General features: G+C 52.9%; 1 protein-coding gene and 1 long non-coding RNA gene across 2 annotated transcripts in view; one reads left to right on the forward strand and one right to left on the reverse strand.

Annotated features, from left to right (window-relative positions):
- The window catches only part of TACC2 (transforming acidic coiled-coil containing protein 2), a 214,718-nt gene that overhangs the window by 58,175 nt on the left and 141,515 nt on the right, over positions 1 to 15,028 (forward strand). The window contains 3 exon segments of the mRNA XM_045439735.1: positions 3,390 to 8,392; positions 8,395 to 8,605; positions 9,168 to 9,281. Of these exon segments, the coding sequence (XP_045295691.1) occupies positions 3,390 to 8,392; positions 8,395 to 8,605; positions 9,168 to 9,281 (5,328 nt within the window).
- On the reverse strand, positions 660 to 5,920 carry LOC123577438. Its single transcript, XR_006701842.1, has 2 exons — positions 5,809 to 5,920; positions 660 to 993 (listed from the first exon to the last, which is right to left on the reverse strand). It is a non-coding gene; the product is annotated as an uncharacterized LOC123577438 (long non-coding RNA).

The raw sequence follows: 15,028 nt of genomic DNA on the forward strand, positions 1-15,028 counted from the left end.
CTTCCTGAGGTAGACAGAGTCAACGCTAGGCCAGGGCTTTCTGGGCGCAGCTGTCCATGTGACCAGCTGAGGATTACAGGGGTGTGTACAACTCACCCCCTGAGTTTTCTCTTTTTGCCCTTGTCAGTCCTGAAGGGGTCTGAAAACATGAATCTCGTTGAGACAGTAGCCAACTCTTTCTTGGGCCCATCTTAAATATTTTCAGCACATCGTTCCTGTGTTATATGTGTGGGAACAGGCATTAAATAAGGATTAGTGGTGCTGTGATGGTGTATACATACCCCCTTCGAAGATGTCAAGCACATTTCATAGGTGAGGGGCCTGGGGAGAGGCTGGAATAGAGTCAGGGAAAGAGACTAGGGGCGTAAACAACAGGTATTGGTTGATCACAGTTCTGGAGGCAGGATATCCAACATCAAGGTGCCAGCAGATTCTGTCTGCTGAGAGCCTGCTTCCTGGTTCACAGATGGACGTTTTTTCACTGCGTCCTCACAAGACCGAAGGGACAAGGGAGCTCTCCGGGGACTCGTTCATAAGGCCACTAATCCCATTCATGGGGGCTCCAGAATCAGGACCAAGTCACGTCCCAAAGGCCCCACCTCCCAATACCATCACGTTGGGGATCAGGTTTCGACACATGAACTGGGGGGACACAAACATTCAGGTTCCCTTTTGGAGAAGTTTTTATTCCTGGGGGCAGCGTACGTTATGTTCCCAACTTCTCAGCTGGGAAAATTGGAAACCTCAAAATGTGGCAAGGATAGTACGATAAATACCCGTATGCCTATTGTATTGGTCGGCTTACACTGCCACAGATTGAGGGGCTTTGGCAGAAGAAATTTATTTTCTCACTGTTCTAGAAGCTGGAATTGCAAGGGTAGGGGTGGTGGTTTCAGATGAGACCTTTCTTCTCGGCCCGCAGACAGTGGCTCCTGGCTGTGTCCTCTCGTGGCCTCTTGTCTGTGTGACGCTCTCCTGGTGTCTCTTCCTTTTCTGATAAGAACACCACCCATGTTGGATTAGGACTCGGCTCGTGTGACTTTATTTAACCTTAGTGACCCTATCCCCAAATACAGTCACCTTGGGGGTTAGGGCCCCAATATATGGATTTTGCAATTTCTAAATTTTAGGACACATTGCAATTTCTAAATTTTAACAGGGATGTTTTCCACCTTGCCACTGTGTGTGTCCCTGATAAATGGATGTATATGCATTGCCTTGCATTGCAAAGCTGGAATTTTGGAAGTAAGCATGCAGAGTAGAATCTTTCCTCTGGTCACATTCAAAACACTGTGGGTGTGTGAGGGGCGCCTGGGTGGCTCAGAGCCTCTGACTTTGGCTCAGGTCATGATCTCGCAGCTCGTGAGTTCGAGCCCCATGTCAGGCTCTCTGCTGTCAGCACAGAGCCCACTTCAGATCCTCTGTCCCCCTCTCTCTCTTCCCCTCCCCTGCTCACATGCATTTACTCTCTCTCTCTCTCTCTCTCTCTCTCAATAAAATAAAATAAACATTAAAAAAAAAAGCAAAGCACTGTGGGTGTATGAATACATGAATGTGTATATATATAACACTTACAAGGCCATTCCCTAGATCGTTCTCCCTATAATAATTTTTAAAAACATGGTAAAAGCCCTGGAAAAACCATACTTCTATTAACTTTGTCTTGAGCAATTTCTCCTGGCAGTGAAAGGTATGTGATCATAACAAGTACATAGAATCACAGCTATGTCAGAATAACAAAACTGCATCCTTTAAAAACTTGTGCAGGAAGAAAAGGAAATTCGCCAGAACACATGGCAAGCATGTGGGAGACATGTTTCCTACATTTTCAAAATTTTGTATTGGCCATGTATTATTTAAAAAAATTTTTAAGTGTGCTTAATAAAAACCACATAGAATTGAAAAGCCCAGATATGGCAGGTGATGAGCTAATTTACAGTAACCCGATAGCTGGATACCTACAGCAAATCCATCATTCTGAGCCACGTTCCCCCAAGTTGCCTGCAGGGTTCACATGCTGTCCAGCAAAGCAAGTTCAAGTTAGGACAGATATGGGTATGAAGGTAATTCAGCTTTTAGCTTTATATATAGGTCACAGGCAGAAACTGCAGACCTAAGCAGAATGGATGTTTGGATTATGCCCCTCACAGTACCGCATGTTGAATTTAAGAATCGAGTCAACTTTTTTGGGGCGCCTGGGTGGCTCAGTCGGTTGAGCATCCGACTTCGGCTCAGGTCATGATCTCACAGCTCATGAGTTCGAGCCCCACGTCGGGCTCTGTGCTGACAGCTCGGAGCCTGGAGCCTGCCTCAGATTCTGTGTCTTGCTCTCTCTCTGTCCCTAACCCACTCGCGTTCTGTCTCTGTCTCTCTCAAAAATAAATAAACATTAAAAAAAATTTTTTAAGAAGAATCAAGTCAACCTTTATTAAGAATAACCCTTGGGGCGCCTGGGTGGCGCAGTCGGTTAAGCGTCCGACTTCAGCCAGGTCACGATCTCGCGGTCCGTGAGTTCGAGCCCCGCGTCGGGCTCTGGGCTGATGGCTCAGAGCCTGGAGCCTGTTTCCGATTCTGTGTCTCCCTCTCTCTCTGCCCCTCCCCCGTTCATGCTCTGTCTCTCTCTGTCCCAAAAATAAATAAACGTTGGAAAAAAAAAATAATAATAATAAAAAAAAAAAGAATAACCCTTTATCTCTCTTTTTTAAGTTTATGTATTTATGTATGTATTTATTTATTTAGAGTGCAAGGGGGGGAGAGGGGCAGAGAGAGAGGCAGAGATTGAGAATCCCAAAAGCGGGCTGTGTGCTGTCAGCATGGAGCCCGACACAGGGCTTGAACTCACAGACCATGAGATCATGACCTGAGCCAAATTCAAGAGTCAGAGGCTTCACCGACTGAGCCACCCAGGTGACCCAAGAATACTTCTCTATTTCAAAGCATGGCGTTGCCCACTTGTGCCTTTTTCCTGAGCATCTAAGGGTTCACATATGTACTTAGGACCGACCTTGTAAGTTACATGGAACTGGTTCAAACCCTCTATTAGGGTTTATACATATTAAAAACTTTCATTCTCCTGCATTTTGGACTACTGGGATTTTGTTTTCATATTTCCCTATTCACAGCCGAGCAACACGGAAAGCTCCAAGCTGCATGTGTGTGATGCCCCCGAATTGATTTTTGGAGAAAGCGAAGGCTTGTGTGATGGTATGGGAAGGGGAGGACTGGGGAGCGAGGTCTCTTCGTGGCGAGGAGTGAGCTGCATGGGGATGGTGTGCTTTGTGGTCTTTAGTGGGAGAAAAGGTGGGGGTGGGGTGATTGTGCTTGTGATGTGGCTCTGGCCTCACATCCATGAGAATGAATGAAACATCAAATGTTTTCATTGTTGGCAGTGCTGGGCTCCGAAGCTCCTGTCCCACTTCTGAAGGTGCTGCCAGCCTGGATCCGTGCTTCCTGTCCCCAGAAGTGACGGAGCCGAGCAAATGCCCACAGGAAGCCAGAGGCCCAGAAGGTTCTCCACTGCTCTGGCCACCAGTGCCCTGGGAGTTTGAGTGCCCCCCAGCCTCCACGCCCATTGCCGAGGGCCCCCCGGAAGGTTGCCTGCCAAGCCCCGGAGCAGCACCTGAAGACTGGCCCCTAATTCAACACCCCAGGAAGGAACCTTCCCCAAATGCCCATGGGGATGTCCCAACAGCATTTGTCCCTGAAGGGGACAGTTCTACTCAGTGCAATGTGGGTGCCATCGTCCCCAGTGCCCAGGGCAGAGGGAGAGATCTGAAGGAAGAGGGACGTAAATTATCTTCCTCCAGGAGCACTGACCAGTTGCCAGCAATTTCAGCAGCACCTCCTCAAGAGCTGATGAAGGGACAGCTTTGTGGAGAAGACGGCCAGCCTGGCGGCTCCGAGTCCCAAGGGAAAGAGGTGGCAGGTGGCCTTCCCCTCGCAGAGTCCAGGCAGGGGGCGGCTTCCGTACCAGCGGCCCCGAAGGCCCCAGCTGCAGCTCAACCAGACGGGGAGAGCTCAGCTGGCCTGGAAGAGCCCCCCACAAAGCCCGAGACCCCGACTCCACAAGATCCGGCGCCCAGAACCTTAGACAGAGAAACCTGCCAAGTGGAGGCACTGCCTCAGGCTTTAGCTGATGACTCGGGACTCCTCGGGGCCTGCCGTCCCACTGGGAACAACTCAGGGGCTGCCCGAGAGGCCGGCACCAATTCCTGGGAAAGCTGCCAGCAGCAAATGGGAGCACATCTGGAGCACCCGGAGCTGCCCTGGGATTCACCGAGTCCTGTGCTGGCACCCGGGCCCGGGGACTCTCGGAAGGAGACCATGGATGCCAGCGGTGCTCGGGGACACTTGGAGACAGCGGGAATGGGAGGCGATCCCAGTACAGCTGTCTGTGCTGCTGCCGGCAACCGACCCGCAGGGGCTTCGCTTGTGAGCGCCGAGCCTTCCCCACAGGCCCCGACGGAGGATGCACATCCACCTTCAGTCTCCGCTTTGCAGCCCGCTGCCGGGGCCTCGGCTGCTGCAGAAGAGCCCGGCTGGTCGACCAGAGAGATGGTTTCCGGGGCTGCGATGCCAGTTCTTACAGATCTGGCCGAAGGGCTGGCCGATGCAGGGTTGACGGGACGGGAGAAGCACACATCAGATCTCAGAAATGAGGGAGAAGGTCTAGAAGGGAGCCCTGGAGAGGGTCCTGACCCTGTGCCCCCGGAGGACAGGGGAGAGCTCTCAGCAAGGGACCATGAAGTCCAACAAGGGGTACCGCCCCCCGCCCCACCCAGTGCATCAGATGAAAGTGCCAGAAAGTCACTGGGGCCAAAGGATGAAGCCATGACCCCTGAAAGCCCAGCAGTGGCTGAGGAGGAGAGCAGACCACCTGGGGCCAACTCTAGGGGACAGGAAGAAGTCACACAGCCCCTGGACAGTAGAGATCTTGAGAACCCATGGGGAGAGCAACCCGGGGCCTTCCGCCGCAAGCCCGACCCAGAGGTAGAAAAAGACGAGGTTTCAAAGCTAAGCCATGACATGGAGAGCAGAGCGCATCCCGGCACGGACTCAGCACAGCCCCTCAGGAAGGAGGGTCCTGGGCACCCCGACAGGCCTGGCTCTCCATCAAAAGATGCAGCTGGGAGCTCGGGGGCCTGTGGGATGATGGGAGAAGCCCGCGCGGTCCATGCCTCTGGCTCCCTGCGCAAGCTCCCTGAGAAGGATCTCCTCCTGCCCCCTGGGCCGGACGGAACTGGTGAACACATTCTTCCCGAAGAAGCCGTCTGGGAGGGGCCAGCGTTGCAGACCCAGTGTCCCGACACCCTTCAGGACGTGGGGGGGTTGGAAAGAATGGACGATCTTCCTGCTTTAGAATCTAAGAAATCAGATTTCCTGTCAGCTCCTGCTGCAGAGGTCAACCCCAAAGCCCAGGAGGCGGAGAGCACTTCGGAGACAAAGATGAGGAGCCCCCCATCTGCGCCGAGGCCCGGCAGCTGTGACGGGGAGGCTTTGCTGACATCCCCGGGCCAGCCTTGTGGGCTGGGGTGTGAGGCAGCTGGTCAGGAAGTCCGTGCTGATGGGCCACCCCCCGAGGGGGAGAATTTGGCAGTGGACTCTGGGCTCGCGATGCTCAGCCTGGAGCAAGGTCGGCAGGGAGAGCCGCCCTGCCTGGGGGACCCCCAGATACAAGGAGCTGCTTCTGAGGGGCCCTCGGTATCTTCTGAGACCCCTCTCCAGCCCTTGCAATCAGACCCAGAAGCATCCATCTTTGACATGCTCAGGGAGAAGCCCCAGCACGGTGAACGTGAGAAGGAGACTCACCCAGGGGGTCTAGGTTTTAGGAACGTGGGCTCAGATGCTCCTCAAATACCTGCGGGGCCTCCGGAGGATGCGTGCTTGCCTCCGTATGGAACAGAGGAGCAGGCTTCCAGATCAGAGCTTCAACGTGCGCTCCCCAAAGACGGTCTGTGTGATGCTCCAAGTTCAGCTCCCAGGGACACGGTTCCAGAAAGTCCTGCGACCGAGCAGCCAGAGTCATCAGCACCAACGGGACGGGGGTTGCCCGTGCTAGGGCAGGGTGAGCAAGAGGAAGCATGCGGTGGCAGTCTGCCCGCCGGGGACTCGCCTCCTGCGGGTCTCTTGAGCGGAAGGGAGAATTGCTGTGCCGAGCAGGGGCTGAACAAGTCCCAGCAGGAGCCGGCAGGTGTGTTGAAAGCCAGCAGTCAGCATGAAGAAGCATGTCTCAGTGATGCAGGAGCTTCAGAAGCCGCGGACGCTCAGCCCCCGCTCCGGGGGTTGGGTGAGACGGAGCAGGCAAGTGGGAACACAGCGGGGACCCCACCTTGTTGGCCTGACTCAGTAGCTCTCCTGGATGCAGCTCGCGGGCCGCCGGCCGCCCTGGGAGTCACACCCACCCGGGATGCCGGGGACAGAGAGGCGAATGGTGAAACCCGGGCGGGCAGGCAGCAACCAGCACCGGCCCCACCGAAGGGAATGGAGCTCCCCGTAACCTTGGATGCAGAGGCCCAACGACTTCTTGGAAGGTTCCCCGCGGCTCAGGATCAAGGTGCTGATGGTGAGGCTGCTGAGGCCGGTGGGCACGCTGAGGAGGGAGACCTGGGGGTCCAGCGGGCTCCGGAGGGGCCAGCGGAAGCTGCTGTGTGGGGCGGCTGCCTTCAGACTGAGCAGTGCGCCTCCCCTGGGAAGGAAGCCTCTACCTTTGCCCTCGCTGAGCCCTGCCGAGCAGAACAGCTTTCGGCCAGCTCCCGGGATGCCTTGCTCGCAGCCAGAGACCTGGGTGCCATTCCCGGGAGCAAGGTGGATATTTCTGCAGCCCAGGCTGTCTGCAGCCTAAAGAACCCCCTGCCACCGGGGCCACCAGAAGAGGCTGCGCCCGGCACTCCCTACCTGGATATTGATGGTGCTGCTGGGAAGGGGGCAGGACCTTGTGCCGTAGAAGAGTCTCCACTTGCCTTGGAGGATGCTACCCCCAGGAAGATTTCTGCCGGCTTGCTGGCCTCGCTCTCACAACCAGGAGCAGGTGGCGAAATCTCTGTGGTGCAAGCCAGCAGCGGAAGCCCCAAAGCCGGAAACTTTGAGAGACCTGCGGGCTCCGTCCCCTACCTGGACAGGATGCCGCTTCTGACCGAGAGTAAGCAGGTGACAGGGGAGGAGGGGGCAAGAGCGCCCGGCGCAGGCACCAAGCCCGGGGAGATGCCAGCACGCCCTGCCAGTGAGGGAAGCGTGGCAGGTGATGCAAGGGAGACGGAGGACAGCGGGGAGAGGATGGTAAAACCTTCCAAGGATCCAAGGAGGGGCACGTCAGGCGGCGTGGACGCAAGCTCCAAGCAGACTGGCATGATCGCTGGGCTCCCTGACTTCAGGGAGCACATCACCAAGATCTTTGAGAAGTCTGTGCTCAGAGCCCTGACCGCCGATCGGCCCCAGAGTGCAGCGGGAGAAAAGGCAGGAGCCCAGGGGAGTGTTCGGGGTGAGGACCTCGCAGGGCCACACCCAGAGAGGCCTCCAGACGGGACTCAAGGAGCTGTCATCGCCCCTCTCCCCGCCCTCCCTGCTGGACTCGGGGTGGGCACAAGGGAAAAGAAACAGGAGCTGCCTACGGAGGCTGAGATCTCCCGCCTGGTCCCCCAGGACCCCGCTCCAGGAAAGCTGCGGGGTCTGGCGGCACCAGCCGCAGAGCAGAACCTGCCCGGTGCCAGCGTGGGGAAGGAAATGGCTGGTGTCCCACAGACGGTGGAGGACAGTGAGAAGCCAGAGGGGGCTGGGGAGGCCGAGCCGGGGCTTGGGGGCCAGGGCCACTCACAGCAGGGGGCGGCCCAGAGGGAATTAGCTTCGGGTCTCTCCTCTCCGGGAGCCGTACCGCACACGCCCGTGGAAAAGGCTGCTGACTTCCAGGTGGTTCCCCAGAGCCACGGAGGAGGGGCCTCAGCTCCAGAAGACAGAATTCCTCCTGGAGCGTACCACCAGGAAGCGGCCACCGGCGACAGTCAGCCCGGAGAGGATGACGGTGCCGGGGGCTTTGCTCACACAGGGGGTCCGAGTGGCATGCCCGTGTTCACCTGTGCCCTGGGAGCGTCTTCTCCCTGTGGGGAGATTGTGGCCAAGGCCATCGGCGCACCCTGGCCCCCCGACGCGCTTGGGGGTGAGCAGAGGCATGGGGGTGGTGCCAGGATCTCAGAAACGCAAAATGCCCTAGAGCCACAGGCTGGAGAAGCATCAGCCACTCCCCTGGAGCCCAGCACGGTGGCAGGAGCTGCTGGGGAAGCAGAGGGTGACGTCACTCTGAGCACAGCACAGAGCAGGGCACGTGTGTCTGGTGACCCGCCCGAGACAGGTGCTCCAAGGATGCTCTCGGGTGCTGCTCCTGGGCCAGCGCTGCCAGGAACCGGCGGGGCCCGGGCTGCTCTGATGGGGCCCCGGGCACGGAGGACAGCCCGGACAGCACGTCTGTGCACCAGCAGGCTGAGGAGTGGCCGGGCCCTGAGCCCCCCATCCCTGCTGGGGGCGGGAAGCTCCAAGTCTCCTCACCTCCAGAGCCTGAGGGACCTCAGGACCCGCAGCTGCAAAACCAGGCCCCGGGAGCGCTCCACGCTGAAAGGTACAGACGAGGACAAACTCCCAGGGGAACGTGGGGCCAGCTCCGGGAGCGATTCCCACCCCGGGTTTTTCAGAGTCAGTGAAACAGACGGGTGGTTTTTTAGAAAAGCTAAGTTGTCCATACTTAACTGTTTAAGTTTACTCGCTTGCCACCTCTGGACGTGCAGCGATTTTCAAAAATGTGAGCAAAATGGTGGAAGCAGGGAGCTGTTTGTTCCCAGTGTCCCGTTCCCGGTACGTGACCTTCCGTTCGCTTAACGAAAACTGTCTGAAGAGCGTGAAATGTTTACCGGCTAGCAGCACGCTCTTGGGTCAGAGGGTGGAGTCAATCATATGTTTTCCTGGAGCCCAGATGCATTTGCTTTTGAATCTGGATTTGTTTATACAGAGAGGCCCAAATGATCCCAAGGCATCTCCAAGCCGTTGACTTGCCGGAAGGTGATTTTTGTCTAGGACTTGGGGGTAGTACCACTTACAGCTTTAATTGGGAAATGGGCTTTTTCAGTAGGATGTGGAGACAGGTACCCTTCTTACCATCGATTGCTTTCTCTACCTTATCCCAGAAAGAGCCCCAGGCCCGATCCATCCACCTCACTTTCAGTTCCCGAGAAGGAGGCTCCAAACGTCCCGGGCAACGTCATTTCAGACGAGGCCAGAAGTGTGGGAGGAGTAGAAAGGTCAGTAAAAAGGTGTCAGCCTTTGGAGAACCAAGAGGCCTTGCTTTGGCAGACACATTGGGTGTTTTGCAGAGGAGAGATCTGCTGACACACGAGTCCTTATATAAGAAAGAAGCAAACAGCCTTTCCCATTCCTTATACAGGTGAAACAGTGCCCAAGATGACTGAGGGCTGCATTGCTATGAACGGGATGGAGTGAATTTCACATCTGAGTTTAGTACCTTAAAAACAACAACAGCTTGATTGAGATGTAATGCACGTTCGCTCATTTGAGCTGTGCAATTCGGTGGCTTTTAGTTAATTCACAGAGTTGTGCAACCATCACACCAGTCAATCTTAGAACATTGCCATCCCCCCCCAAAGAAACCCTGCACCCCTTAGACATCACACGCCACCCCCAACCCCAGCCCTAGACAACCACTCATCTGGCTTATTGCCTTTTGAGGGAGATGGGTTCAACGCTGATTTAATCTCGGAGGCTGGAATGTCTACTCACCAACCCCAGTCATACTCCATAGAGATCTTGAGATTAGGGGGCAGATGAAGGGGTCACTGTGAATCCTGGACCCTCACACTTGTGGGACATGCCCCTGCCGGCTCTTTCCTCCGTGAAATGCCACCTGTGGTTGTAGAAAACGTACTGCTCAGAAGTTTCACCCTTCCGGGGAAATGTGACCATCCTGGGACGTTTGGCTCTTCTGGTGCTCTGTGTGTGTGTGTGTGTGCGTGTGCGTGTGTGTGTGTGTGTGTGTGTAGCAGGGTGGACTTTAAATTAGTACCTGTGGCAGCCCAGCGTGTCCTCCCAAACAGCTGCAAGCATTTTATAAATGATTTGATTCATATTTCGCACATGCGGAAAGAATGCACAATCACCTGTTTTTCGAGTCTGAGCACTTCTGCCGACACCCAGCTGCCTTCCCTGCCCCACAAGGGCACCTCTTAGAACGCTGGGCCGGCGAGAAGCAGGCACGTGCTGCCCTGGGCAGATGTAAGTGTCATCTGCGCTGGGCACTTGTCTCTGCTGCTGACGTAGCACGTAAACCCCCACCCCGCCCCAGCCCTGGCCTGTGTGTATTTTTGACACTCCCACTTAAAGTGCAGGAGAAATATCTAAGTAGGAAAATCCCCTCCCTCCCCACAAATGATATATTAGCACCCTTCTCCATGTCCCTGGAGGTTTTATCACCTTCTTGGAGAACTTAGGGCCAGACATATGGTAGCTCAAGAAATATTTATGGTTCGTTGTTATAATCATTGAAACATTTAAAATCATAATTTCTAAATTAACATTAGAAAAGCATAAAGAATGAGAGAAAGCTCCACAACCACACCCCTTAAAGATCACTGTTACTTATTATTTTGTGTATTTTTTTTAATGTTTATTTATTTTTGAGAGAGAGAGAGAGAGAGACAGAGCGTGAGCAGGAGGGGAAGAGAGAGTGAGAGAGGGAGACACAGAATCCAAAGTAGGCTCCAGGCTCAGGGCTATCAGCACAGAACCCGACGAGGGGCTCGAACTCACAAACCGTGAGATCATGACCTGAACCAAAGCCAGACACTTAATTGGCTGAGCCACCCAGGTGCCCCTTATTTTGTGTATTTTTATCCCCCGTTTTTTCTTTTTCAACATTGTGTAGTGTTTTGCCCCTGCCATCAAAACGCTGCGAACGTATCTTAGTGGCTGAAGTTGTATGACTTTATCACAGTTTATTGAGCAATGACATTTAGGTGAGAACAGCGTTTCTGTTCCCTTTGCTCTGATGGAGGGTCTGGCGGGTGGTAGACTTTTAGAATCTCTTGGAGGTGCAGCATTTGATTTGACAGCCGTTTGTCACATGTGAATGGTGATGTGCTGTGAGTGTAAAGTACAAACTGGTGGGGCACCTGAGTGGCTCAGTCGGTTAAGCATCCGACTTCAGGGCAGGTCATGATCTCGCAGTCCGTGAGTTCGAGCCCCACATCAGGCTCTGTGCTGACAGCTCAGAGCCTAGAGCCTGCTTTGGATGCGTTGTCTCCCTCTCTCTGCCTGCCCCTTCCCCGCTCGTGCACTCTCTCTCCCTCTCTCTCTTTCTCAAAAATAAATAAACATTAAAAAAATTAAAATACATACTGGAGGTTGAAGGTTTCATGTGAAAAAAAACCAAAATACATCATTAATGATTTTTATGTTGATATGTATTAAGATAATAATATTTTTGATGTATTGGGTTATTATTATTAAATTTTCTTTCATGTATTTCTTTTTCCTATTTCTAATGTGGCTACCAAAACTTTTAAAATTACATATGTGGCCTTTGCGTTCTTGGCTTGCATGTGTGGCTCACAGTCTATTTCTGTTTAGATCATTTGGCTCCAGAACCTGCCTTGTCCTTGTCCTTGAAGGAAATGAGGAGGAGGGCTGGTTTTCCTGTACTTTGGGTTCTTGGGGAAAAGGCCTATCCCTATTTCATTGGCTGAGGGTTTCCAGAAAGAATTCTGATGCGCCCTCACCTCCATCCTGCCAGGTGGGGTGACCTCGCGCCCCCCCTCCCCGCCCCCACGGGGAATCGGGAACAACAACATCTGAGCAAATAGTTTATGACAGATTCCAACTTAAGCTTAGCAGAACCATCAGAGGTCTCCGGAAGATAAGAGACCAGCTCTTTCCAACAGAAATAGGACACAGGCCACAGATGTAATCTTAAATTTTCTACTAGCCGCATCCAAAACTAAAAAGAACCAGGTACCATGGGTTTCACTAATATAGTTTGTTTAACCCAATATATCACAAATATTATCATTTTAACATGTGATTGATACAAAGATGATTAATTTGATGGTCTGCATTCTCGTTTTCATACTAAGTCTTTGAAAGCTGGTGTGTATTTTAGAGCCACAACACACAATTTGGACCAGCCACATTCCAAGCGTTCAACGGCCACATGCTGTCCTACTGGACACAGCCCACAGCCCCTCCCAGAGCTCTGACACCTGTCGACAATGATCCAGAAGTCCAAAAATTCCCACGGGGACCCCAAACGCCCACATCTCTCTGCCCAGCAACCTCGTTCCTATGAGGTTTTTTATTTTTATTTTTTTTTTTAATTTTTTTAATGTTTATTATTGAGAGACAGAGAGACACAGAGCGTGAGCAGGGCAGGGGTAGAAAGAGGGGGAGACACAGAATCTGAAGTAGGCTCCAGGCTCTGAGCTGTCAGCACAGAGCCCGACGCGGGGCTTGAACTCACAAACTGCGAGATCATGACCTGAGCCGAAGTTGGTTGCTTAACCCACTGAGCCACCCAGGTGCTCCCCTATGAGGTTTTTTAAAAGGTGATGTATTCATTTTGAGAAACAGAGAGAGAGTGTGTGTGTAGGGAAAGGGCAGAGAGAGGGAGAGAGAGTCCCAAGTAGGTTCTGCACCAGCAGGGCAGAGCCCCCCGTGGGCCTTGAACCCACAAACTGCGAGATCACGACCTGAGCCAAAATCAAGAGTCAGACGCTCAATCGACTAAGCCACCTGCCCCGCCCCCATTCCTACAATTTTAATACAAACGTTAGAAACACTTCTTTGCCTTGAGGAGGAGGCTCAGTGCCTCTGGTGAATCCTTTTGCCACCAGGGAGCCGTGCTGTGGGTCTGGGCAGGCCTCAGAGAAAGTTCCGCCAAGGCCAGGGGGCGCACACCCCGGGCAGAGCAGGTGTGGCACGCAAAGGTGACATTCAGTGGCAGTCTGGGGCACGTGGGGTGGCCACACTACAGCAGACGCTACCAGGAGCTGGGGTGGTGATCAAGTTTGGAGCAGGGGCCCCAGATTCACACCCCAGCTCTGCCCCTTAGTTACATACATAAACTCACTTTTCCCAGCTGTAGAATGGGGAGGACAACAGTGCCTGCCTCGTGGAGTTGCTGTGAGGGCTGAAATCACAGATTCCAGTGACATACTGGTACATTCTGGTGCTCAGTGGCTGTCAGATTCCCTGTTACCTTTCTCTGTGGGGTGGCCTTTCCTCGTGCAGTGAACTGAATGGCCCCCGTTTCTTCCCATGCAGACTGTTCTCCTAAAGTTGACGTTCCAACCTGGCTATCTTTCTTTTCTAGTACTGGATTCTTTGTCTGCTAAAATATCTTAATGCCTGAACAGAGTGAATTCTTTCTCACCCCTAAGTGTGTAGCCCACAGGGATCTGCTTCAACTTGGATGTTTTCGGGACTGCATGTGATTGCCAAACCTTATGAGTATCTTTCACCGTGTACCATGTTGTATTGTATTCCAATTTAAAAAATCTAACGTTTCGAGTTGCTACGGTAAGAGCGAGGCAAATCAAAACCAAATTTTCTACTCTCTCGTTGGTCATCGGGTGACGTGCTTCTGTTGAACTGATTGAATTTTGAAGATTTTGTAGACTTGAAAAGAGCAATACCATGATCAGGTTCAGTGTCTTAGAAATGTCTCTTTTCTGTCTCAGTGACAGGATGGTTTGATACCCCAACCCCCATACCTATGTAGATGTCAGGAGCACAGGTATGGTTATTGGTTTATTTCCCACATTTTGAAGCCATCTGGGCACTGCTGGTGGGTGTGCTTTGGGTTTGCCATCACCCCACGCCTGTGGGGTCCTGTGGCTTTGCCATCACCCCACGCCTGAGGGGTCCGTGGGCACCCGGTTGTGAGAAGCAGGAGTTGATTCCTACCCTTGTGTGGTCTCTGCCTGTGCGAGAGTGTGGCGCCCACAGACAGCCTCACTTCATCTTTAGATTACTCTACACAAGGTGCTTCAATTTGATTTCAACTTTGTACACATCTGACTCTCTTCCTCGTGGCTGGAAAATCTAGAATCTGGCATTTTGATGACATACCGCTGATGGCCAGGTATGTAGTTCTGGAAAACGAAATCCAACTCTACCCAGCTCGGGAAACTAAATCCAAAAACATCTTGGATATCACCAAGCTTGCTTTTTGCTGAATATTTATTTACAAGGGTCTTTTTCTTTTCCATTTGGGGGAAACAGTTGGAAAGCTATCATTTCCAATTATTAGTGTATGTTGAGAGAATTAAATGATTCCCAGATGCTCAGGGTCCTAGAGCAAACCTAGGCTAGCCCGCGAAGGGCAGTCGGGTTGAAAAGTTGAGGGAGGTCAGGAGGGGGAAGGGAGGGAGACCGCTGGCATTGTGCCGAGGAAGTCCTAGCTGGCCTGACCGTGGGCTTGGAGCTGGTTTTTACCCTTCCTCCCACCCTTGCTTCCCACTTGGTCTCCCTTTCTTCCTTCTCTCTCCTCCTCCTCCTTCTAAAATTACCAGCTGTGACACCGTGTTTTCGAGTTTAAGAATAAGGTTTTGAGGATGGCTGCAGCTGTGTAAATTAAGGAAGAGAGAGAGAGAGAGAGAGAGAAAGAATTCGAGCATAGTTTCTTAGGAGATAAAGCCAGGACGACAGATCCCTCTCTCTGCTGAGATCCTTCTGGGTTTGGGTTTGTATTACTTTGGTTCTGTTATTTTAAACTTCCTTTTGAGAAGGGTCGGGCTGTTACAGACTTGCTCTGGCACTCCTCTTACTTGGAGCTACGCTCTTCCCAAACAGGAGACAGTAGAGCGAGACACGCCCGTTCACATCCCAGCGGCCTCTTACTGGCCGTGTGGCCTTGGATGCACTGCTTAACTTTTCGATCTTCTCATACCTATCAAATGGGGGGGGGGGGGAACAACCCAAATAACACTTTTGTGTTAGGGGTGGAGTTAGGATAAAATTAGAACGTGTCTTAAAAAAA

Source organism: Leopardus geoffroyi, chromosome D2, assembly GCF_018350155.1.
Source record: "Leopardus geoffroyi isolate Oge1 chromosome D2, O.geoffroyi_Oge1_pat1.0, whole genome shotgun sequence".
In the NCBI taxonomy this organism is placed as follows: Eukaryota; Metazoa; Chordata; class Mammalia; order Carnivora; family Felidae; genus Leopardus; species Leopardus geoffroyi.